Genomic DNA, 24,912 nt, shown 5'->3' with positions numbered 1-24,912 from the left:
GAGAGGAATATTGCGGGGGGGAGGGAGGGAGACTCCCCACTGGAAATTAAAAGCCAATTCAGGCTTGTTTAAAAATGTACTAAATTCAGGTGTGTGTGTTTGAGAGAAAGAAGGATGGATGGATGGATGGATGGATGGATGGATGGATGGATGGATGGATGGAAAGAAGAACACCTACTTACACCCATATCAACAAACATTCTGTATTAATGTATTGTTCCAAGCTATGGTTTATAATGCAAAACAGGTGAAGCTTAACTCTTGCAGGTTTCTAAGTCCTCTTTTATCTTAGTATATGAAAGAGCGGGAACCTTTCTAGTCCGCTGTGATTTGGAGGTCTGAAATGGAAGTATTTTAAAGGGACATGGGGAAGGAAGCACCACTCTTAAAACACTCTCTTTAGGTCCTTGTCTCAGAAGATGTCCAGGTAGTTCTTGATTTACAGCTGTTTGTTTAGTGACTATTCAAAGTTACAACGGCACTGAAGAAATTGACTTATAACCAGTTCTCACACTTTGTGCAGCTCCCCACAGTTGCGATATCTCATGATTGCCATTTGCAGCTGCCTTCCAACAAGCAAAGTCAATGGGGAAAGAGATTCGCTTAACAATGGCAGTGATTTGCTTAGCAACCATGGCAAAAAAAAGGTTGTAAAATTGGGCATGAATCATTGAACAAGTGCCTTGCCTAGAAGTAGAAATTTTGGTGCCGATTGTGGTCGTATGTTGGGGACTACTTGTATTCCAATGCTCTGGTATTATTTCTTCCCCCCCTCACCCCATAAACTCCCCCTGTACTTACATGTTTATCAGGAATTGGTGAAGTGCAGAGCGAGACCCCCACTGCAATGGCAGCTGTGGCCAAGAACAGGATAATGGCAAAGTAAAGGTAGTGGACCCCACAGATCAGGCGAGGGCAGTTGCTTGGGAAGAGGCAGCTCCCTGTTCCATAGATGAATTCTGGGATCATTCGAGCCATGCCGATGGCTAGTCCTCCCATCATGCCCCAGAATGCACCCTGAAAAGGAACAAGGAGGGTGAGGACAAGCAAAAAGGAGCTTTCACATTTTATTAGGGACACATTGCTCCTATTTGGGGCCCTTATTCCTAAAACTGGGAGACCATTGCAAATCTGGGGAAAGCATGATTGTTAAAAAGTTGGAAGTGTCAATAAAGGAGAATATAGCTCAGGGAGGAAATGAGGGGTCCTTGGTGCTCTCTGAGCTTGCTTGTTTTCTTGCAGAGGTTTCAGTACCCTAACTAGGTAACCTCATCAGTGGTAACACTGATGATGTTACCTAGTTAGGGTATTGAAATGTCTTCAAGAAAACAAGCAAGTTCAGAGAGTACGAAAGAGCCCTCAGTTGGAAGTATGTGCGACACAGACGTCTTTAACCTCTATTTCTCCATGCTAGCAGACCAATGTTTTTCCATCTTCAAGGCTGTGTATCATGAAACAGTTGACTTCAACCTAAGTCCTGATGACTTTGGTACTTGGCAGTCTTCTGCCTTCTTAGGGATACAGTTTTTTTCAACTTCCCAGTATCTGGAATCTCTGAATGGTCACTTATGACTCTAAACCGCGTAGAGGGGGCTGTAAAAGTACTGTGAAGCAGTATATAAGTCTAAGTGCTATTGCTATTTAACTATATAAGAAGTCCAAATTAGCTTAAGGCACTTAAGGTGGTCCAGATGCCACCATTCTAACTGGGCTTAAAATTCGGGTACTCTTATTTTCCCTATTTTGAGTATTTGTGGTTCCCCTCGGATGGATCTCACCTCTTATGTGGAGTACGTGGTTGGTTGTGTCACTTTTTTTTTTAACCTGCTCACCTGCTCATTAAGCCTTTTGACAAAAACTCCAAGGAGAAAAATGGCAGCAATGGGTGGGGCCAGATAACTGCTGATGGACTGGATATAGTCAAAGAGCTGTCCACCTTGGGCAACCTGTACCACAGGGATCCATGCAATGCTGATCCCCACAAGCAGCAAGATCCACACCCTGTAGAAAAAAAACAGCAGAGTGAAAATGTATCCCTTGCCCGTGATGCAGGGACAAGCTTGCAAAGTGGGGTTTAATTGAGGGTGGGAAAGGATTTGGGTGAGTACACCCATGTAAAATTTACTTATCTCATGGTGCAAGTAAATTCCAAGATTCATGCTTCTACTGCAGTTGACATGGCCCTCAAGATGGCCAAAATATCAGAGAAGTGGGCAAATTTGGGAACCTTGTAATGTTTATAGTGGTGAGGTGCCAGTGTGTACCATTAACAATCCTTGTTGATGCCTTCCAACTTCCCAAATTAAAGAAAATAATGGTTAAAATCTCATGAATTTGCCAGACCTTGCAAGATTTCAGGGGCCATGCATTAGTTCTTGTAGATTCCAAGTGAGAATATTAACTTTCTTGCAATTAATGAAAATGAGTGAATGAATGAAAGAAAATGAATGAATGAATGGTTTTTTGGTGTCTGCATCAATGCACAACTCCCCTCACTCTTTGAAAATGTTGCCATCCTTTGAGCTAAAACTTTAAATTGGTTGGTATCACCAGTCTTCCCCCATCTGGCTGAGCATGGCAAGAATTACAGTAATCATAACACACATCTGTAGGGCACCAAATGGAGGAAGACTAACAAGATGTCATCGGTTGCTACTGCAATAGCAAGGGAAGAGGGTACATGAACATAGGGTGTCCCAGATCTCTTTCTCACCGGCCCACAATCAACAGCTCCCTCTCCTTGGCTTGGGGTCTCAAGCGTTTGTAGATGTCCATGGTGAAGAGGGTACCGCTGCTGTTGAAGATGGAGGCTAGGGAGCTCATGAGGGCTGCCAGCATCACTGCTAACATCAGCCCCCGAAGGCCTGTGGTAATAAAACATAATGGAATGAATTCCAGCGTTCAGCATCCCTCGGGCTGTGCAGCTGGTTAAATTCACAGCACAGCTGGGACTCTAATTCAATGGTAGACCCAAATCCTGCTCTCTGACTGGTCAAATTCCACCATTACTGTTGATGGTCCCAACTAGATACACAAGTTGTTTGATTTTGCAGGTGCTCTTCAAGTCAAGGAGCTGTTACAAGCTGCTGCCACCCCCTCTTCGGCTAAAGCGAGTGTATTGGGGTCAAGAAGGAAACAACCTTATTCTCACCATTTGGCATGAGAGACACAACCAATTTTGGATAGGCAATGTTAGAACACCCAACTTCTGTGCCACATATTTGCTTGCATTCATCTGGAATGATGCAAGCTACTTCGTCTGTAAAGTGAAGAAGAAGAAGAAGAAGAAGAAGGGGATGAGCAATTCTCCTGTGATGCAGGTAACAATGCTGTGTTAACATATGAATGTGTATGTGCACACAGATGTATATAACAAATGTTGTATATACCATATGCTGTTTCTGCTGGGTGCAAAGAAGTGTTTTCACCATCTAAATACTTCACTTCTAAATTTGTGAGCCACCATCTTGAGGCACTACCTTCTTAAATTAACTGGGGAGGAGATGGAGGAAGGGTCTAGGGATTTTCTCTGTAGGAGACTAAAAACCAACTCCTCAGTTCCTCAGAGAAGTAATGTTTTCTTGTAGAAAAATGGTGGCATTTAGACTCGTTTGATATAGATGTTGCACATTAAAGAAGTTTCCATTTTGAGAAGGATCTGTCTGCCTTTCTATTAAAATTGGTATCTTCTACCTGTCATCAATCAAGGGATTTATGATAATTTTTCTCATACTTCTCTCTCTCTCTCTCTCTCCTCTCCCCCTCCCTCCCTCCCTCCCCCCTCTCATTCTCTCTTCTCTCCCTCCCTCCCTCCAGCAATATAAATGTTAAGAGGTAGAGCTAATAAGACTGGCAGATTTTTCTCTCCCTTTCAGCAGAATAATAGGGAAAGAAGTTAAAATTATCTGAATAGAGCTGGAAGGGACCTTGGGGGGTCTTCTAATTCAGGCCCCCTGCTCAAGTAGGAGACCCTATAAATCAGGGGTGTCAAACTCAAGGCCTGCAGGCTGGATCTGGTCCTTGGGATGCTTAAATCTGGAAATAGCAAATGGACCGGCCTGTGGTCGGCCTGGATGGCCTCCTGCAACACTCAGCCAGCCAAAACAGGGCACAGCTGTGCCCTGCGCAGACCTCCTGTGCCCCGTTTGATCGGCAACATGGTGCAGAAGGCATCGGCCCTGCCTAATCCCCCAGTCCCGGCCAGATGGCCCACGGAGGAGAACTACAATGCTGATCTGGTGCTAGAAGAAATCCAGTTTGACACCCCTGCTATAAATGGACAGCCTATATTTTTCCTCTGAAGGATTTAATTTCATTTAAATGCTCTGGCGCTTAAATTTTAATTTCAAACGAAGGGTTTTCAACATTTCACTTGTGACAGTTAACCAACCCTAATGTTTCAGCATGTCTCAGCCCAGGGCGGTTTGCTCTCCTATCCTGTAATCAACCAAAGACATAAGCCATTCTTCCTCCTGACGAGAAGCTGAGAGACGCGGGGAGAACTCATTTTCTCGCGGACAGTATCCTTCCCGTGGGAAAGGAGGATAGGGGCTGTGGCCATGCTGGAAAAGAGCAGTTGAAGTTCTCGGCAGATAGAAAAAGGCTGTCTGGATATCCATCAGTGCTATATGGGTAGTCCTTGACTTACAACAGTTCACTTAGTGACTGTTCGAAGTTTCAACAGCACTGAAAAAAGTGACTTAGGATCATATTTCACACTTATGACCAATCCATCATCCCCATGTTCATGTGATTTATATTTGGATGCTCAACAACCGACTCATGTTTATGATGGTTGTAACATCCTGGGGTCATGTGATCCCCCTTTGCAACCTTCTGACAAGCAAAGTCACTGGGGAAGCTGGATTCGCTTAACAGCTGTGTAACTAATTGAACAACTGCAGTGATTCACTTAATGAATGTGGTGAGAAAAGTCATAAAATGAGGCAAAAGTCAGTTAACAAATGTCTCACTTAGCAACAGAAATGTTGGGCTCAATTGTGGTCATAAGTCAAGTCTATCTATACAACATAAGATTCAGATAGTCATCAATTTATGACCAGTAGCTTAGCAACTGTTGGAAGTTATGACAGACTTTGAAATAGGACTTTCAACCTGGATTTAAAGTTCTAACATCCATTCCCAATGCCCCCATGATCACATGGCTGCATTTTTGGCACCCGGCAATCTGCATTTATGGCTATTTCCAGCACCCACAGTCTTATGTCTATGATTTATGATGTTTTTGCTAGAAACTGGCCTTTACTTCCGGGTTCTGGCAAAAACTTCCTCATAGCAAACAATAGGTAGACTTAATAACACTGGCAATTGCTTTATAACTGCTGTATTTGCTTAAAGATTATTGCAAAAACGATTGTAAAATGGGGCTTTATTATTTTTACAAATAACTCTAGATAGTGAACATAACTAATAGACCTTCTCCTTTTATTTTCCCCACAAGAACAACAATCCTATGAGGGGAGTTTTGCTGAGAGAATTGGGGGTTTCAGCTGGCTTTCATGGCTAAGGCAAAACTAGCAATCACAATCTCTTGTTTTCTAGCCTGGTGTTATAATCATTACATCATGGGCTGTTTAACTGCACAAACATCAACTCTTTGGCAATTGCCACTTCACTACCACTTATCACAAAGTTAGAGGATCACAAGAAAAGAAATCCAGCCTGTTTAGTTGCTGCACTGCCAGAACTCTTTACGTGCCTGGAAAATAAATACATTGCTTTCCTTGCTGAACAAACTCACAGGGAGGTCCTGGCTCCAGTGGCACTGATTCCAGGACCTCACAAAGCCCTTGTGATTTATACTTTGGGGTCACAGAAGTGGAACCTCATTCATCCGGAGCAGAGGATAATTTGAGGGTGTTGACTGAGCCCAAGAGAGCCAGCTGACCAATCTAAGTGATTTCTGAAGAAAGACTTCATAGCTTGAAAATAGCAAATAAATAGAGAATAATGCTAAATTGTAAAATTGGGTAGCGTTAAACTTAGGTTTGAGCCTTATGTTGAGTTGAGTTCTTTGATAGGGTCTTCTAAGAATCTTGAACATATACCTAATCACTGGCTGGTGAAAAAATAGAAGAGAGTAGAGAGTAGAGTAGAGTAGCCTTACATATTATAATTGTCAACGTGTGTCCAAATTAACCAATACAATCGTTTCTATCAGTAGGGAATGTGTTATAAGAACAACTAAAGCTGGTCTCCTGGTCTTCACTTTCTTTACCTCACTCAAGCAAGTTCTACGAAAGTTTTTAAGTCATAATGGACAGCAGAGTCAGTTACTAGGGGCCCATATAAATTAACATACTAGAAAATTATATGGAATTCTCTCTGAAAGTATCAAATCCCCATTCCATTTAGAGGCCATCTCCATAGCAGCCCCAAAATCAGGCAGACTCTTGGAAACTTAGAATAACAAAACTGGAAGACTTGGAGGTCTTCTAGTCCAATCCCTTGCTCAGGTCAGAAACCCTATAACATTTCAGGTAAATGGTTGTCCGCTCTCTTAAACAGCATTCACAATTTCTGGAGGCAAGTTGTTCCACTGATTAATTGTTCTGTCAGGAAATTTCTCCTTAGTTTTAGGTTGCTTCTTGCCTTGACTGGTTTCGTTGCTTCTTGTTCTGCATTGGAAAATAGATTGACTCCCTTTTCTTTGTGGCAATCCCTTAGTTATTGGAACACTGCAATTATGTCACCACTAATCCTTCTTTTCATTAAACTAGACCTACCCAAATCCAGCAACCATTGTTTATATGTTTTAGAGAAGTGTGCCGTAACTCTCTTCGTAACACTTCTCTGCACAATACTTTTTATTGTTAATAATTATTTTCGCACTACAAGCTTCTGTGGCAGGCTGGGAGGAGAACAAGAACAAGCCATCAAGAAGAGATTGGACTGCCATTTGTCAGAAATGGTGTAGGGTCTCCTGCTTGGATGGGGGGTTGGACGAGATGACCTACAAGGTCCCTTCCAACTCTGATAATCTGTTATCTGTTACCTGCTTATAAGCAATGGGTAAACCAAGATCGAGAACATCACAATACTGACTCTAATGTAACTAGATCAAGAATTAAATACGTTTCCTTGTTTGAAATAAAATTAATACATATTTACAATTACAATGAATTAATGTTTACAATCCATACAAAATTAATACAGTTGATATTATATTATGCAACATCTAGATCAATTTGAAACTAGAGGCTGTATTCTCAGCTACCTCAACCCTGCCAAACAACCATTCATTTAGTGACTGTTTAGTATTGAAAGAAGTAACTTATCAACATTTTTCACATGACTGCCACAACATCCCCATGATCATGTGATTAAAATTTGGATGCTTGGCAACTGGTTCATATTTATAACCAATTGCAGTGTCCTGAGGTCATGTGATTCCCTTTTGCGACCTTCTGACAAAGTCAATGCGGAAGCCAGGTTCACTTAACAACTGTATTACCAGTTTAACAACTGCAGTGATTCACTTAACTACTGTGGCAAGAAAGGTCATAAAATGGGGCAAAACTCACCACCCCTTCTCACTTAGCAACAGAAATTTCGGGCTCAATTGTGGTTGTAAGTTGAGGACTAGCCGTAGCATCTGAGACTGTTCTTTGGCTCACTTAGATCAACTGTTTCTCATTTTTCTTCTGATATCTACATTCCAACCATCACCTTAGAGGTTTACCTGGATACAGGATCCGGCTCATCATGCCAGGCATTACCATGAGGAACATCGGTAGTAGTTTGAGGTACCCACAAAGGATGCAGCCAGCTTTGACATGGGTCAAGTTCTTTCCAGCCAGGCACCTCTGTACTATGACCTACATGGGATGCAAATGGGAAGGTTTGCTGGAAAGCATCAATGCTATCTTCTTCATTTGTGCTCTAGGGCAGGGGTCCCCAACCACCGGGCCGCAGACCGGTACCGGTCCATGAAACATTTCCTACCGGGCCGCCGGTTTGCTGGGTGCCGCCACCTTGTTTGATGAGAAAGTGCTTCCGGGTGAGCTTTTCCAGTTGGAAAGCGGCGTTTGGGTCCTGAAGGAATCCTCGCGTCTTAGTTTCATCGAAGGGGGCGGCGGCTTCGAATGAAACTAAGGCACGAGTATTCTTTCAGCACCCAAGGCAAGGCGAGCTGAGCGACCGTCCCGAAGCCGTCCCGAAGTGAAGCCCATTGACAAAGGTACAAAGGAGGAGTTGAAGGTGGTGGGGAGAAGCGGGGGACGGCTGGCTGGCCGGTCACTCAGCTCGCCTTGCCTTGTCATGCGTGCTGATGCCGGTACTGGGCCGCGGATCATTTTGTGATGCCAGTACCGGGTCATGGCACAAAAAAGGTTGGGGGCCACTGCTCTAGGGTGTCCTCATCTTCACATAAGGTTTATGGGGTTGAACAACTAGATGGCCACAAAGAACATTCTTAAATGGGATATTTTGATATAAAGTTGGTCTTAGCATGGAATTGCATTAGATAGCATATGGAAAATTCTTTAAAAATGGCCGAGGCTAAGGTGGACACCCATGGAGGCCATTACAGAGAATTGACTCCTGTTAAACAGGAGCTTTCCTTTTCCACAAGGCATCTGCAGAAGCATTTTTCTATGTGAAGGAAGAAAAGCCTAGTCCGGTTCCAAGCTGGGAGAAAGGCACTAGAAATAATATGGAGGCTGGCTGGTTGGAAAGAAGGTCTCTGTTTATTTGGTTTCCAGAAACTTCAATGTCAGCATGTTTCTGGGATGGTTGACAAAATGGCTGAATGAGTGAGTGGATTTTTATAGGGTTCTGGGGTTCGGTAGTTGAGATGCTCCAGGGGGTTGTGCAATGTAGTGAGCCTTGTGTCTTTACTATTTTTGGTGGGTTAATCCTAATGGTAGTCGGTGAATCCTATTATGTCTAAAAATCATGTTGCTTTCTGCCTTTACTTTCTCTTTTAATCTTCTCCAGAATATTTCATTATCTAGGAAGGGAGGGGCTTCCTACACATTGGTAGGACTCAATTTTAATAAATGGAGGGAAATATTTTCATTTCCTATGAACTCTTCTAAACTGAAAACATATGGGTTATGTTTGTCTAACTTCTGGATGGAACCTTGAAGAAGAAAGAGGAAAACTGGTAGTTCTTTATACTAGTTTAAAGCCCTAATCTGAGGGCATGTAGCCTCAGAAACGCATCAGAGATAGAAATGCACCTCCAGATGTTATTACAATTCCCAACATTTTTTCCATCAGAAATGCAGAAAATGTGGTTTAGGTACACAGAGAGCCTTCAGGTTCTTTTATTTGGTACTTTCATTCTCTGACTGGTCATCCTCTTAAGTGTTAACATCTGTCATTTAAGTCATGAAGATTTTTCAGTCATCCAGGTAAAATTGCCTGAAAGATGAGTCATGGCAACTGGACATCTTGTCTTGTTGGCTTGAGATGTTTCATCAACATTGCCACATACTTTGGGGAAGAAACCCCTGAGATTGGTGTGGGATGAGTTGGTACATTCCGATGACTCTTTGCCTAACTTGGTCTGTCAGATGAAGCTGCCCAAAAGGTCAAAATTGAAGAAGCTTCTTAGATGAGAAGTGAAATGTCTTCAAGGAAAAACCAAGTCTAGTTGCCTTTTGGGACAGCCATGACCTGGATAACATCTAATGAAGCTGCTTGAGGAACAGTGAAAAGTCTCAAACCAACAAGAAAATAAGTCCAATTGCCATGATTCAACTTTCAAACACCTGTCACTTAAGTTCTCAGGATCAACCACAAAAAGGGAAGCGCAGAAGAAAATTAGTCGATGATTTTTAAGGCAATTGTATTTGTCTTTATTAGCACACCAACAGTCAAGGAAAGCTATCCTTCTTTATATCTTTGACCTTACAAAACATAGGTTGAGAATATAAGTAGTCAAAACGTATGCCCGAACTCTTAGTGACCATTCAAAGTTTTGACAAACCTTCCCAGGACTATTAACAACCTGGATTTGTAATTCTGACAGTCACCACACCATACCCCATGATCATGTGATCACTTTTAGGGCTTGGCTATGTGTCCCACAATCACACGACTATAATTTACAACTTTTTTTTTGCAGGAAACAGGCATTTATTTCTGGTTTCTCTAAAAAAACCCAAAACCCATTGCAGATAATAAATTCGCTTAGTGTCCACATTGTTTTCTTTTAACAACCACAGTGGTACCCTGAATAGAGATTACAGGGTTATAAAAAGGGAAATGATTGACTTAATGACTGCTGCAATAAAAGTTGTAAAGTCAGGGACATTCTTGTGATGATCCATTTAAAGACCAGCACAACTTACGATAATGCAGATCAAATTATGGTTGTGAGTTGAGGACCACTATCTATATATAAATAAAGTTTAAGGATATGTAGAATTCAAGATATGGATGTTTCTTAAGGTGAGTCTCACTACAAGTCAGAGTACCTAGCTAAGTATGGCTGAGCTTGAAAAAGCTACACATGGTTGTATTTGGGTAATGCTTCGATGAGAATCCACCATGACATTTTGTACATTAGAAAAGCAAAAATAAGTAAATCTGAAAGAAGCAGAGGCTCTGTACTATTAGCAAGATGGATATAAAGTTAGAAGTTGAATTCAACTTAATAGAAATTTGGCCTTAAATATAAGTAATTTTCCTTCCACACCAACGAACAATCGGGGCATAATCAAAGGTTATGCATAACCCGGAGGAGAAACTTCCTAACAGTTGGAACAATTAACCAGTGAAACAACTTGCCTTCAGAAGTTGTGGGTGCTTCATCACTGGAGAGTTTTTTAAAAAGAGACTGAGCAGTCACTTGTCTGAAATGGTATAGGATCAGAGGTGGTATTCAGCAGGTTCTGGCCAGTTCTGGAGAACTGGTAGTGGAAATTTTGAGTAGTTCGGAGAACCGGCAAATTCACTCTGACTGGAGATTTTCCAGTATCCTTCCCCTGCCACGCCCACCAAGCCACGCCCACAGAACCGGTAGTAAAAAAAATTGAATCCCACCACAGTATAGGATCTCCTGTTGAGCAGGGGGTGGGGGTGGAATAGAAGACCTTGAAGGTCAATTCCAGCTCTATTCTGATTGATTAATTACTTCCAATTGAAAGCTTTAGGAAAACTTCAACCTTCTTAGGCATAATAGCAGGATTTACTATCATATGTAGGTAGTGTGATGCTTCTAGGCAGCTCTGTTGCATTGTAAGCAAGGAAGTGTGAGTTTAATTCAGACTAAAGGGTTGTGATTCTTCAGAAATTAACATCCTATTTTTATTCCCCTTACCCTTCCCTAGAAATCATTCTGTACCTGGTCACTGCACCAATACCAGATAGAGTTGATGGAAAGACCGAGGATGACAGCTGGCCAGGGCAGATCGCTAGTGGTGGCATCTCTGATCATGTGGAAGGAGTCTTCACGGGGCAGGTAGCAGGAAGACGAGATGTTGTAGAGGGCAGGGATGGGTGAAAGTGTCTGCTTGGGAATTGCCTCCATATATTTGTCAAATAATCCTTGATAACCTCCGATTTCATTGAAGGCTGTATGGGAAGAGAGTCATGGTCACGCTGGAACTGAAGTAGCATTTTTTATTCAGACATCTGCATGTTACATTACACTCCCTGTTTCCCAAATTGGAGATTTCTTCCCTCCCTCTGACTGTGCAATGAAATTGCAAACCCGGAAGAGCAGGTTTGTTGTTACTGTTTTTGAAAAGTTAACCTTTGTTTTAGATCAAAAGGATCAGTTGAACCTGAATAATTTAACTAAGGAATGTGTAATTGCAAAAATGGCAGAATGATATTACATTATGTGCAAAATCAAAAGACTTATATAATTATGTTCTGTTGCATTGTGGGAAAAGAGACTCGAGACCCAGTAGACTTTTTCCTTTTTATTTTCTTTCTAGTAATCGCATGCGGAGAAACCGCGGCAGCCTTTTTTATAGCCGGCTGCTCGCGGCTAGTGGCCAATGATGGCTCTTCAAATCTCCCGCCACCACGGACCAACCTACCATAGGTAAGTATGCAAATATATAACATGTTCATTACAAGGATTTTAGTAAGTAAGGCTAAGTTGTGAAAAATTTATTGATCCAATTTATCTCTGGTTCAAATCAGGCCTCTTTTTAAAAAAATACACAAAAGAAAGGTGAATCTGTGGAAATGGCATTCATTTTTTTTGTCCTTAAAAATTGGGGGTTGTTTTATGAAGATTCCCATCATTCCTGTAGCGACAAAAGTTTCAGAGCATCACATTTTATAAAAATGACAGAACATTATAAATGGCTGATATAATGTAACGTGAACTCCTCCTATAGAGAATTAGTAATTAATTGTTCTGTCAAGAAATTTCTCCTTAGTTCTAGCTTGCTGTTCTCCTTGATTAATTTCCATCCATTGCTTCTTGTTCTGCCTTCAGGTCCTTTGGAGAATAGCTTGACCCGTTCTTCTTTGAGCAGAGACTAGGCAACCATTTCGTCTCGCTCGCTCCTCAAGGACTACCTGCATCTACTTCCATTGTGCTTTCCTGTGTGTGAGGCTACTAGAACCTGTTCTTGCAGTTTGAGATGATAGAAGGAACTCAGTCTTTGTATCCAGTCAGCATCTTACTCACCAAACCCCATTAGGATGAAAGCACCTCCAACCATGACAAAAGTCTGGACTGTGTCTGTGTACATCAAGGCTGCCAATCCTCCTGAAAGTAAGATGGAGATTCATATGCAGGTATGATGGTGTTATTTTGGTTCCTCATACAACTGGCTCTCTGTTATCTGCATCTGATTTGGGCAACCAAGCGTCCTTTAAATGTCATTCTTCAACTTCTGTAAGGACAAACCCACCTAGGAAAGACTATGAGGGCTGCAGGCAATGCATTTTGAGAGAACTATATAAGTAGTTTCTGGCTTGTGATCACCATTGAGCCCAAAATTTCTGTCGCAAGCAAGACAGTTGTTAAGTGATTTGTGCCCCATTTTATGACCTTTCTGGCTACAGCGGTTAAGTGAATCACTGCAATTGTTAAGTTAGCAACACAGTTGTTAAGTGATTCTGGCTTCCCTATTTACTTGTCAGAAGGTTGCAAAAGGGGATCATATGACCCTGGGAAACTGCAACTGTCATAAATACATGCTAGTTGCCAAGTGCCCACATTTTGATTAGGAGGATTCTATAATGGCCATAAGTGTGAGAAATAAGTCACTTTTTCAGTGCCATTGTAAATTTGAATGGTCATTAAATGAATGGTTGTAAGACCAGGACTTTCTGTATGTTTGATTTCTTTTAAATTCTGCTGACTTCTACCTCAAAGAATCATACACACTGTCCTATTTATTGAAAACATGACTCGATGAGCTAATTCTACAATTTTGTAAGGCTACATTAACAGAATCTTCCAAATCTAAGATGCAAACTTCTCACCACCACTTTTAAGGGTGCAATCCATTATGGTGGTCTTTCCTAAGTTTCTTCCTCTGACTGTTAAGCGAAGGAGGGCTCCTCCCTCCCTTATTAGTTTGTTCCCTATGTAACTTCTTTTTCCCTCATTCCCAAGGTCATCCACACATCCATTACAAGCATGTATAGGCAGGCAGCATCTTTTTTGAAAGATGCTTTCCCACAGGACTCTGGTGTGAGTCATGGTGAACTGATGATGTCTCTGCAAATGGGCAGAGATGGCAACCGCTATGTAGAATGAAAGACTGCCAAGTTAAACCAGTTCTTCGAATTTCTCCAGAGAAAGAGAAATCAAGAGATTACCCACAACTGCTTTGATTCGCAACTCCTCAGGAGAATATAAAACAGAGGTCTCTCACTGGTTTGAGTGCCAAGGCACAGCATCAAGGGACAGCAGGAGCAGAGCCTTTCATGATAAACACACTTTCTAATCACCATTGGAAATGTTCAGTTTAATCATTTTATGAATATTAGAGACTTTCAAAACAGCAAGCTTAAACTGGCACTAGGTGAGTTTTATATTCTTACGAAATTTTAAATAGAGTCTCAAAAATTTAAAATAATATACAATTGGCAAAAGGCAGGGGGAAAAAAAGAAAGATTTGAAATAGTGTTTTTTAACTTGTTCTGAAATATTAATAATATTGAGAGATATTAATATCTCAGAAAGAATATAGATTTCAATGAATACACTTTTACAAGACGCTAAGAACATTTTTTAAAAAAACATTGACCTGACCTAAATATTATAGAGTCTGGAGACATGGAAGACCACAAAAATTGAAATTACCAAAATGGAAATGCAAAAGAAAACTCAAGGAAAGGATCTGGATTTGGAACAGCTTTGGCAAAGAAACCTGGATATTGTCTCCTTATGCGGTTTACAAAGTAGGCTGGTAGTTTTGAAAAGTCTTGGAAGACTTATCTTAAATACCAAAGAGTGATGAAAGATCAAATCCTGCAATGCCATAGGAAGGATTTAAAGGTCAAGATTGCGCAAAAAGAAGGAATTACATTAAAATTGGATTGTTTGATTCAGGATAAATTATTCTTATTTATGGAATCCTTGCTGCTCTCTGAGCTTGGTTGTTTTCTTGCAGACATTTCATTACCCAGCTAAGTAATGTTTTCAGTTTAAATAACAACATAATCAAAGAAGTAAAAAAAAAAAAATCACCCCCGGTAACACTAACAAGGCAACAAGAGAGTAAATCCCATTCCCTTCTAGCCGCAAAGATGTTACCTTGTTGGGTAATGAAATGCCTGCAAGAAAACAACCAAGCCCAGAAAGCATCAACAGTTCAACACTGAGCTATACATATTCTCCTCTATTTGTTCAATATTTCTGTTAACTCCTAATGTATGTTTTGCTGAAGCAGGATTGAAAAGATTATGATTTCTGGATAAAAGGCTATGGGAAGAAAACGTCATTTTATTTGTAATTTTAAAAGAAAGGTGAAACATTAGCATATTAGTTTAGGTTTGGCGTGAGGCAAGTTGGAAGCCATTTCTGTATTACTGTCTTCTGTTGTCTTTTCTGTTGTCTTTTTCTTTTCATTTGGTTTTATTAATTTTTACTATGTTTCTTAAAAACATTAAGAAAAGTGCTTCCAGTTTGAAGTCTCTTCGGTGACAGACAGAAATCCGCGATCGTGCACAGTTTCGATCTGGGCTCGCTGCTAGAGTGCCCCGAGCTGGCTGGTTTCGGGGCTAAGCCACCCTGTAGAGGTGGTGAAGAGCGGGGAGACCGCCAGCAGGGTTGAGGAGAGCCACATCTCTCCTCCTCAGCTGGCCATTACTCCCTTTCCCGAAGGTGGTTGCAGCGGTGGTCAGAAATGGCCACCACAAAGAAGAACTTGACTGGAAAAGAATGTGCAGGAGGAAGATAAGAAGTGAAAGTTTTGGCTGACCAGGTTAAATTGTAAAAGCAACAACTAAGGTACCCTGGAATTTAAACTTACAAAAAATAAAATCGCTCCCAAAGAAGAGTCAGAAGCAGCGAAGGAAAGTGAAAAGGGAAAGGTTTGGGTTTTTTTTCCTTCTCTCTCCTTCCCTATACTGACAACTAAGAGACTTAAATAAGAAATTGGAAAAATCTGCTTTGACATCAATAGGCAATTAAGCTGAAAATAAAACAAAATGCCAAAGGGATAATAATTATTTTTTTCATAAGCAGGAAGGGAGAGAAAAAGAATAAGGGCAGGATCTGGAAGAGGGAGGAGACTGCCTGGAATTAAAAAGAATCTACAGTAAAACTTCAACAAGACTTCTAAAAGATACACTTTAACTGAAACTTTGTAACTAAACAGTAACCCCAGAAAGAGAAAGTGAAAAAAAGAGCAAAAAGAAACAGCTTGCATAAATTTGGATTATTTGGTGATCTTTGGATTCTTGGTTATTACATTTGAATGACTATAATTAATTAGGTGGTTGTTTAAAAATTTATACAATGGCATCACTTCTGGATGAATTGAAAATGGAACTTAAAAAGTACAAAGAAGATGCACAAGAAGGGAAGGGTTCTTTTGGCTTCATTTTTCAATTCTTAGAAATGGAGATTTGGAACTATGAGAAACAACAAGAAATGTCTGCAAAACAAGAAGACTGGGATAAAGAAGAAGCCATCTTTAATGAACAAGTAATTGCATGTGGTGAAGAAAAAGGAAAGGGAGGAAAGATAATGGAGAATTTAAGACTTAAAAAAACAACCAAAGAAAAGAAAAATAATTCAAAAAATAAGTATAATACTGGAAAGCAACAGAAGAGGGGAATACAGAAGAGGGAAATAGAGGTAGAGAGACAAGGGGGTAAAAAGTAGAGAGAGAAGAAGAGAGGGAAGAAGGAAAGGAAAAGAAGTTACAAACGACCGGAGCAAGATATAGAGAAACAGGACCTATTTAGAGATAATGGGTGAAAATCTAACTGAAAAAGGGATTCTGTAAAGGTACATAAGATTGTATTGTTATATTAGTAATAGAAATAACTTTAGAAAATTGGAAACAATGTATGATTAAAATGAGGATGAAATAGTGTCATTTAGTGAAATGTTTGTTAATAAAATAAGTGAAATAAAATAATTGAGAAAATTGAATTAGGAAGGAACGGGAACATTTTAATTAGTTAATGTTTTATAAAATATAAGTGAAGAGGGGGGTGAATTAATTATGGAAAGCTTATAATTGTTCCCATAGATATATGATATTTAATTGAAAAGTAATGTTAAAGAAGTTAAGACTTTAAGGAATATTAATATTAATGATAGAATTGAATTGGAATGGAATGTGTTTAGTTACATACATTTATAATTTTTTTTAAGAATATAGTGTGTATTTTAAGAATGTACCAAGCAGAATCCGAATGGAAGTTATGTATTATATTGAATGTTATAACTTTAGGGTATATATTGAAGCCTAAATAAGAGTTAAATGGATAAACTTAAAAGATATAAAGGCGTCTTACTCCAATCAGTAACTACAGGAGAAATTTTGTTTAATGAGAAAAGATAATAGATAATTGAAACAGGACAGACAAAAGCTATAAATACAATGATCTGAATTGAGATGAGATAATTAAAATAAAATTGAGAAAATTAAAAGAGGGGAGAAGCTATGCAGAAAATGTAAAATAGTAATAAGATATGGATTAGAATATAAAAAGGAGCATGAACCTGAATTTGTGTCTATACGAAGAAATGTAACCCGGGATTATGCTACTTTCAAAAAAGATGTTTTATTTGTATTTTTTTTCTCTTTGTGAAAACTCAAATAAAATTTACAAAAATAAACATTAACAAAACTAAAAATTATTTTAAAGTCTTCCTCACGTTAGCTGAAAATGTTAACCATTGAACACAAGGGCTTTTGTCTGTAAAGTCTACAGCTTGCTGTCAAGAATTGGGGGAACTGGCTGGGGGAATTCTGGGAGTTGAAGTCCACATGTCTGAAACTTGCCAAGGTTGAGAAACACTTCTCTAGACCAGCATTTCTCCATCTCAACAACTTTTAAGATGGGTGGACTTCAACTCTTAGAGTTCCTCAACCAGCCATGCTGACTGTGGAATCATAGTAGTTGAAGTTCAAATCTTATTAAAGTTGTGAAGTCTGAGAAACACTGTACTTTATTAGAATTAAATGTGAAAGGATGTAGACTTGAATATTATAGTTAGGAAAATTTTTTGTTGTTGTCCAACATAAATCTGACCACATACTTTTTGTTTTTGGATTTTTTGGGTAACCAATTGTATTCTTACACAAATAGTTTCCTTGCTTAATTATAAAACAGCCCATTGTCTTGTGTCAGGGTCTTGCCCATGGAATGCTGCTGAACCTGCCCATGGGTGCTTGGCCTGGTTTTGCAACCCCATCATAATATGTTTGGAAATTCTGATATCCAGCTTGACTAGACCAAGCAAAACTCATTCTCAAGAAAGGAGAGAGAATTGGTAAGTTGAAACGTTTTCTCTTATATTCTTTTAAGTTGTACATCATGTATCTTGGGATGTTTCATTAACCAAGATTTGTTTTGGTCTCCTTTGTGAAATAAGATACAGGCAGCTCTGGTGGAGACCTTGTTACAGCAGGGGCATCCAACCTTGGTGCCGCTATAAGACCTGTGGACTTCAGGTTGGCTGAGGAATTTTGTGAGGCCTTAAAGTTGCCATGGTTGAACACCCCTGCCATACAGCCCTTCCTTATAGTCAAGGAAGAAACTTCAGATGTGTGTTACTTAGTCACTAATCAGATGTCATGGCTATAATGTGTAACAAGCTACTCTTAAAACAAGAGATTCAGAACACTTGAGTCTTTCTTGCCTATAGAGTATATATGTGTCCGTCTGTCTTTCCGACCGTTCATCCATCCATCCATCCATCCATCTGCCATATATCTATCTGTCATCTGTCTGTCTGTCTATCTATCTATCATCTATCTATATTATCTATCTATCTATCTATCTATCTATCTATCTATCTATCTATCTATCTCTATCTGTCATCTATCACCTATTACTGTCATCTTATATCATCTATCTATCTATCATATCTATCTATCTGTCACATATTTATCTATCTGTCATCTGTCTGTCTGTCTGTCTGTCGATCTGTCATCTATCTATGTATCTATTGGTCATATACTATCTGTCATGTATATCTATCTATCTATCATCACCTACCATTTATCACTATCATCTTATATAATCTATCTATCTATCTATCTATCTATCTATCTATCTATCTATCTATCTATCTATCTATCTATCTATCTATCTATCTATCTGCTGGAGGCTAAAACATACAAGGAATGTTTACAAGAATTGAGTATGTCTAATGTAATGGAAAGAATTAAGGAAGACATGATAGCAGTATTCCAATATTTGAGGGGCTCCTACAAAGGGGGGGCGGGGGCAAACTATTTTCCAAAGCACTAAAAGGCAAGAGAAAAAACAATGGAAGGAAACTAACCAAGGAAATAAACAACTAGAACTAATTTCTCCCTAGAACTACGGAGAAATTTCCAGCTTGCCTTCAGAAGTTGTGGTGCTCCGTCACTGGAGGCTTTCAAAAAGAGACTGGACACAACCAATTAATTGAAACGATATATGGTCTCCTGCTCGAGCAGTGAGTTGGGACTAGGAAAACTCAAACATCCCTTCCAACTCTTATTATTCTATGTTTATATTCTTCAACATGTATGTGTTTAGGGAACCGACAGGTCATCCGAGGGTGAAAGGTTCATTCTGTGAACAATTCTTCTAGATTTCTGGCCTGATTACTTCCTGGCTACTGCGTTGTTCTTTTTGGAAGGGATTAAGTTTAATTCGCTGATAGGTGGTGTGCGTAGGTTGTGTGCGAGTGAGGGCTGAATTGCTGGCATTCTGCCTGGCTGTTTGAGCATCCAGATTTTTGTAGCATCTGTCTGAAAGAGGAATGATACTCCTGGGACAAATGTAAATTTGATAAAATTACAAGACAAGATCCAGTAGGGAAGTAAGCCCACTTACTGCCCCCTAAGTGTTGGTTGTGAGGTAAAGAGAAGAATTTTTTAATGGTAATAATATTCTAAAAAAGATTTGGCTCCCTGGATGTGAGGAGAAATAGGATTGTTCTGTACTACTAAGCCTGGTTGCCTGGCTTCGAATAAGTGAATAAATGATAAGAAAATACTCCCTTCTTACTTCATTTTTAAAAAGACAAACGTTAGGCTCTTTACAGAAATATTCTTCTTCATCAATGCCAACTTATGGCCCAGCTTCTGTAGCTTTTTAATCTTGCCAGGATCATGCAAAGTCCAAGATCATTAAAAACAGTTATGATGCAGGTAAAAAGGGTGGAGCTTCAATCACAGGGGTGGGGTTGCCTGCTTCACGTTTTCGATCCTTCCCTTGCAGACATTCCTGAATTCTTCCAATTAGCAGGTGATTGTTCCCTCCATATTTATTTCCATGTTTTTCCTGCTGCCTAACGTACAAGAAAATCAGTCTTTCTTTTTGGCTTGGTGTTTGGAGCCCACCCCCACACCCCCCGCTATATTTTATCACATATATTTTATCACTACATAGCTTCTTCTCTGGTAATATCACACTACTAACTAGAGCATACAAAATATTTGCTAGACCTATACTTGAATACAGCTCATCAGTCTGGAACCCATATCATGTACCTGATATTAACACAATTGAAAAAGTCCAGAAATATTTCACAAGAAGAGTTCTCCGCTCCTCTACCCATTGCAGAATATCTTATGCCACCAGACTTGAAACTCTAAACCTAGAAAATCTAGAACTACACTGCCTCCGGTCTAGTCTAAATATAGTATATAAAATCATACATTGCAATGTCCTACCTGCAAATGAATACTTCAGCTTCAATCATAACAATACAAGAGCAAACAATAGATACAAACTCAAGGTTAACCGCACCAAACTTGATTGCAGGAAATACGACTTCAGCAACAGAGTGATCAATGTCTGGAATACTCTACCCGACTCTGTGGTTTCTTCCCCAAACCCCAAAAACTTTAACCTTAGACTGTCTACTATTGATCTCACCCGCTTCCTAAGAGGCCTGTAGGGGCCGTGCATAAGCGCACCAATCGTGCCTACCGTCCCTGTCCTATTTTTTTCTTCTTCTTATAAGTATCTATCTCATGTATTCAAAACTATATTTATTTTTATACCTGTATCTTGTAAGCGATCGACAAATCAAATAAATACTAAAAATACATTGGCCAGGAACTTCAGCTTCCTATTTAATAGAGGTAAGTCCTCAATTTATAACCACAATTGGGACTAGAATTTCTGTTGTTAAGCAAGGCAGTTGTTAAGTGTCTCACATTCAATTTTATGACCTTTTTGGCCATAGTTGTTAAGTGAATCACTGCAGTCATAATGTGAGTCATGAAGACGTTAAAAGAATCCAAGATCCCCCCTTGATTGTGCTGGTCAGAAGCCGGTTGTCAATAGCAGTTGTGTGATCATATGATGCTGCAACCATCCTATATACACACCAGTTGCCAAGAGCCATAATTTTGATCACGTGACTGTGGGAATGCTGTGATGGTCATAAGTGTGAAGGATGGTCATAAGTCATTTTTTTCAGGAAAATTTGTAACTTCAAACGGTCACTAAACGAATGGTTGTAAGTTGAGGACTACCTCATTGTACCCAGTCTATCCCTCCCCCAAGAACCCAAGTTACCTGTTGCAGTATAAATAGTGGTTATGATCAGAAGCGCTATGACAGCTAAATAAATATTCCAACCCAGGGCTTGCTGGATGAACACAGCACCAGAAAACATGTCCACCTGCAGGTGAGAGAAACAGAAATGCCGCCAGGAAGAATGACAGATTAATCAGAATTTAAAAACCATCAGAACATTATTCAAGCCTTCCTAAAAAGGCAAAAGTAAAGAGATTTGTATTTTCAAATATTCCCCACATCCTGTCACTGTGTCCTGGAAGTCTGGAGAAAATGACCTACTGATATTTTGGTGAAGATGTACATGAAAAGAGAGAGGATGGTGAGGTAGAGACGGATCCGTTGGCCTCCAAAACGTTTTTTCAGGTACTGTGGCATTGTGATGACCTACAGGTGGGACGAAGCAGAGAACATGTTAATGCTTATTTATTATTTCTTGATCAGACTTTTATTCCACCATTATTAGTTTGTAGATAACTCAAAGCAGCAAGCATATGAATACTACTTCCTCCTCCATTTTTCCTCCACAACAACACCCTGTAGGTAGGGCTGAGAGAGAATGATTGGCCCAAAGTCACCCAGATGGCTTACATGCCTAAAGTGGGAGTAGAACTCACCATCTCCTGGTGATTGGCCCAAAGACACCTAGCCAGCTTTTATGCCTAAGGCGGGACTAGAGCTAACCATCTCCTGGTGATTGGCCCAAAGACACCTAGCCAGCTTTTATATCTAAGGTGGGACTACTTCTTAAAAAAGCCTACTTCTTAAAAAAACCTATCCGCTGCCATAGCCGAATCCCTAAGCATAATCTTTGAAAAATCTTTCAGGACCAGCTCCTTGCCAAACCTATGGTCTCAAGCCACAGTCATCCCCATCTTCTAAAAGGGAGACCCCAGCCTAGTTGAAAATTATAGACCAATCTCCTTATGCTGCGTCACCTGTAAAGTCATGGAATCAATTATTAACCAATCCATTATCCTCCACTTAGAGACAAACAACCTACTCTCTAATAAATAATTTGGTTTTAGAAAAAAACTATCCTGTAATCTGCAACTCTTACACTACAGAAACATATGGACTACACAACTCGATCAGGGCAAAGCAATAGACACAATCTATATAGACTTTTGTAAAGCCTTTGATTTAGTGGTACACAACAAACTACTCCTAAAACTGAAATCTTATGGTATCTCTGGACACCTGCATAACTGGATAAAAGCATTCCTGTCAAACAGGCAACAAATGGTCAAAAATGGGATTGTCCTATCAAATTCTGTACCTGTCAATAGTGGTGTCCCCCAAGGCAATGTTCTAGGACCAACTCTCTTCATACTCTACATAAATGATCTCTGTGATCATATTAAGAGCAACTGTGTTCTCTTCGCTGATGGTGTAAAGCTATTCAACACCACAGACAATACTGCTACCCTTCAAAAAGACTTCAACTATGTATCAGAATGGTCAAACAAATGGCAACTTCAAATCTCAACAAATAAATGCTCAGCCTTACATATTGTCAAAAAAAAAAAATCAGAAAATAAAATACAAGCTGAATAGTCAAGACCTTGTTGATGATCGAAACTCTGTCAAGGACCTTGGAGTTCTCACCTCTAATGATCTAAATGCTAGAGCCCACTGCAACTACACAGCCAAAAAGGCATTAAGCGTTTTGATTTGTCAATTGCTTACAAGATAATAGGTATAAGTATATCCATAGGTATGAATACATGAAATGGGTACATATAATAAAAATAAAAGAAACAATAGGATAGGGATGGTAGGCACGTTGGTGCGCTTATGCATGCCCCCTACTTTTCTTAGGAAAGGGGTGAGGTCAATAGTAGACAGTCTAAGTTTAAAGTTTTTGGGGTTTGGGGAAGAAACCACAGAGTCAGGTAGAGTATTCCAGACACTGACCACTCTGTTGCTGAAGTCGTATTTCCTGCAATCAAGTTTGGTGTGGTTAACCTTGAGTTTGTATATATTGTGTGCTCTTGTGTTGTTGTGGTTGAAGCTGAAGTATTCATTGACAGGTAAGTCATTGCAATATATGATTTTATATACCATACTTAGATCAGACTGAAGACGGCGTAATTCAAGGTTTTCTAGGTCTAGAATTCTAAGTCTGGTGGCATAAGGTATTCTACAATGAGTAGAGGAGTGGAGAACTCTTTTTGTGAAATATTTCTGGACTTTATCAACTGTTCTAATATCAGATAGGTAATGTGGGTTCCAGACTGATGAGCTGTATTCGAGTATTGGTCTAGCAAATGTTTTGTATGCTCTAGTTAGTAGTGTGATATTATCAGAGAAAAAGCTACGTAGGTTTACATTAACAACTCTTAATGCCTTTTTGGCTATGTAGTTAGTGGGCTCGAGCACTTAGATCATAAGTGAGGAGTATTCCAATGTCCTTTACAGAGTTTGGATCATCAACAAAGTCTTGACTATTCAGCTTGTATTTTATTTTCTGATTTTTTTTTTGACAATATCTAAGACAGAGGATTTATTTATTGAGATTTGAAGTTGCCATTTGTTTGACCATTCTGATACATAGTCAAGATCTTTTTGAAGGGTAGCAGTATTGTCTGTGGTGTTGAATAGCTTTACATCACCAGCGAAGAGAACACAGTTGCTCTTAATATGATCACAGAGGTCATTTATGTAGAGTATGAAAAGAGTTGGTCCTAGAACACTGCCTTGGGGGACACCACTGTTGACAGGTACAGAATTTGATAGGACGCTCACAATTTTGACCATTTGTTGTCTGTTTGACAGGAATGCTTCTATCCAGTTATGCAGGTGTCCAGAGATACCAGAAGATTTTATTTTTAGTAGTAGTTTGTCGTGTACCACTGAATCAAAGGCTTTACAGAAGTCTATGTAGATTGTATCTATTGTTTTGCCCTGATCGAGTTGTGTAGTCCATATGTTTCTGCAGTGTAAGAGTTGCAGATTACAGGATAGTTTTTTTCTGAAACCAAATTATTTATTAGAGAGTAGGTTGTTTGTCTCTAAGTGGAGGATAATGGATTGGTTAATAATTGATTCCATGACTTTACAGGTGACGCAGCATAAGGAGATTGGTCTATAATTTTCAACTAGGCTGGAGTCTCCCTTTTTGAAGATGGGGATGACCCTGGCTAGTGACCATAGGTTTGGCAAGGAGCTGGTCCTGAAAGATTTTTCAAAGATTATGCTTAGAGGTTCTGCTATGGCAATGGATAGCTTTTTAAAGAAGTAGACACATATTCCGTCAGGTCCAATAGCTAGAGATGGTTTTAGAATGCGTAGTGCTTTTTCAACATTGTCTTCTGTAAAATTGATATGTATTAGATCATTGTAGTTTTCTGTGGTTCGGCTAGGAAATACTGGCCATGATCCATTGTTGTTTAAAAATACTGAGTCAAAGAATGTGTTAAAGATGTTGGCTTTAATGGTGTTGGCGTTGCAGTCTTTACCATTAGGTTCTATCAGGGGTGGGATGTACCTTGAGTCTTTTAGTTTGTTGTTTACAAAATTGTAAAAAGTGTGGGTGGAATTGGTACGTAGAAGGTTTTCCTCTTGTTTAATGTATAATTGGTGCATTCAGTCTTTATCTGGTGGCATAAATTTTTGTATCAGCTTTTGAAGTTGGCAATGTGACCAGATTTGTTTTTCCGTCAGAGTGATCTCTTTTTGGATTGAAGTTTCCTTATTGTTATGGGTAATCTGTTTTTTTTGGGGGGGTGGGGGAGTTGTTATTGGTACTTATAGTTTGAT

At 39.6% G+C, this 24,912-nt stretch overlaps 2 protein-coding genes across 2 annotated transcripts in view; one reads left to right on the top strand and one right to left on the bottom strand.

Annotated features, from left to right (window-relative positions):
- The window catches only part of SLC5A2 (solute carrier family 5 member 2), a 28,711-nt gene that overhangs the window by 1,898 nt on the left and 1,901 nt on the right, over positions 1–24,912 (bottom strand). Inside the window, exons 4-12 of the mRNA XM_026711807.2 lie at positions 21,433–21,537; positions 21,151–21,256; positions 12,620–12,700; positions 11,315–11,544; positions 7,703–7,838; positions 3,152–3,259; positions 2,714–2,864; positions 1,833–2,001; positions 802–1,017 (exon numbers count right to left, since the gene is read on the bottom strand). Of these exons, the coding sequence (XP_026567592.2) occupies positions 802–1,017; positions 1,833–2,001; positions 2,714–2,864; positions 3,152–3,259; positions 7,703–7,838; positions 11,315–11,544; positions 12,620–12,700; positions 21,151–21,256; positions 21,433–21,537 (1,302 nt within the window). The remainder of the gene's footprint in view (positions 1–801; positions 1,018–1,832; positions 2,002–2,713; positions 2,865–3,151; positions 3,260–7,702; positions 7,839–11,314; positions 11,545–12,619; positions 12,701–21,150; positions 21,257–21,432; positions 21,538–24,912) is intronic.
- LOC113443749 (carbonic anhydrase 4-like) overlaps positions 13,588–24,912 on the top strand; it is a 73,319-nt gene continuing 61,994 nt past the window's right edge. Inside the window, exons 1-2 of the mRNA XM_087918278.1 lie at positions 13,588–13,967; positions 17,758–17,899. The gene's annotated coding sequence lies outside the window, so the exon portion shown is untranslated. The remainder of the gene's footprint in view (positions 13,968–17,757; positions 17,900–24,912) is intronic.

Source organism: Pseudonaja textilis, chromosome Z (genome assembly GCF_049901715.1).
Source record: "Pseudonaja textilis isolate UNSWEBS1 chromosome Z, rPseTex1.2, whole genome shotgun sequence".
Classification (NCBI taxonomy): Eukaryota; Metazoa; Chordata; class Lepidosauria; order Squamata; family Elapidae; genus Pseudonaja; species Pseudonaja textilis.
The sequence above is the reverse complement of the archived record's forward strand: the minus strand, read 5'-3'. Positions and strand labels throughout refer to the sequence as shown.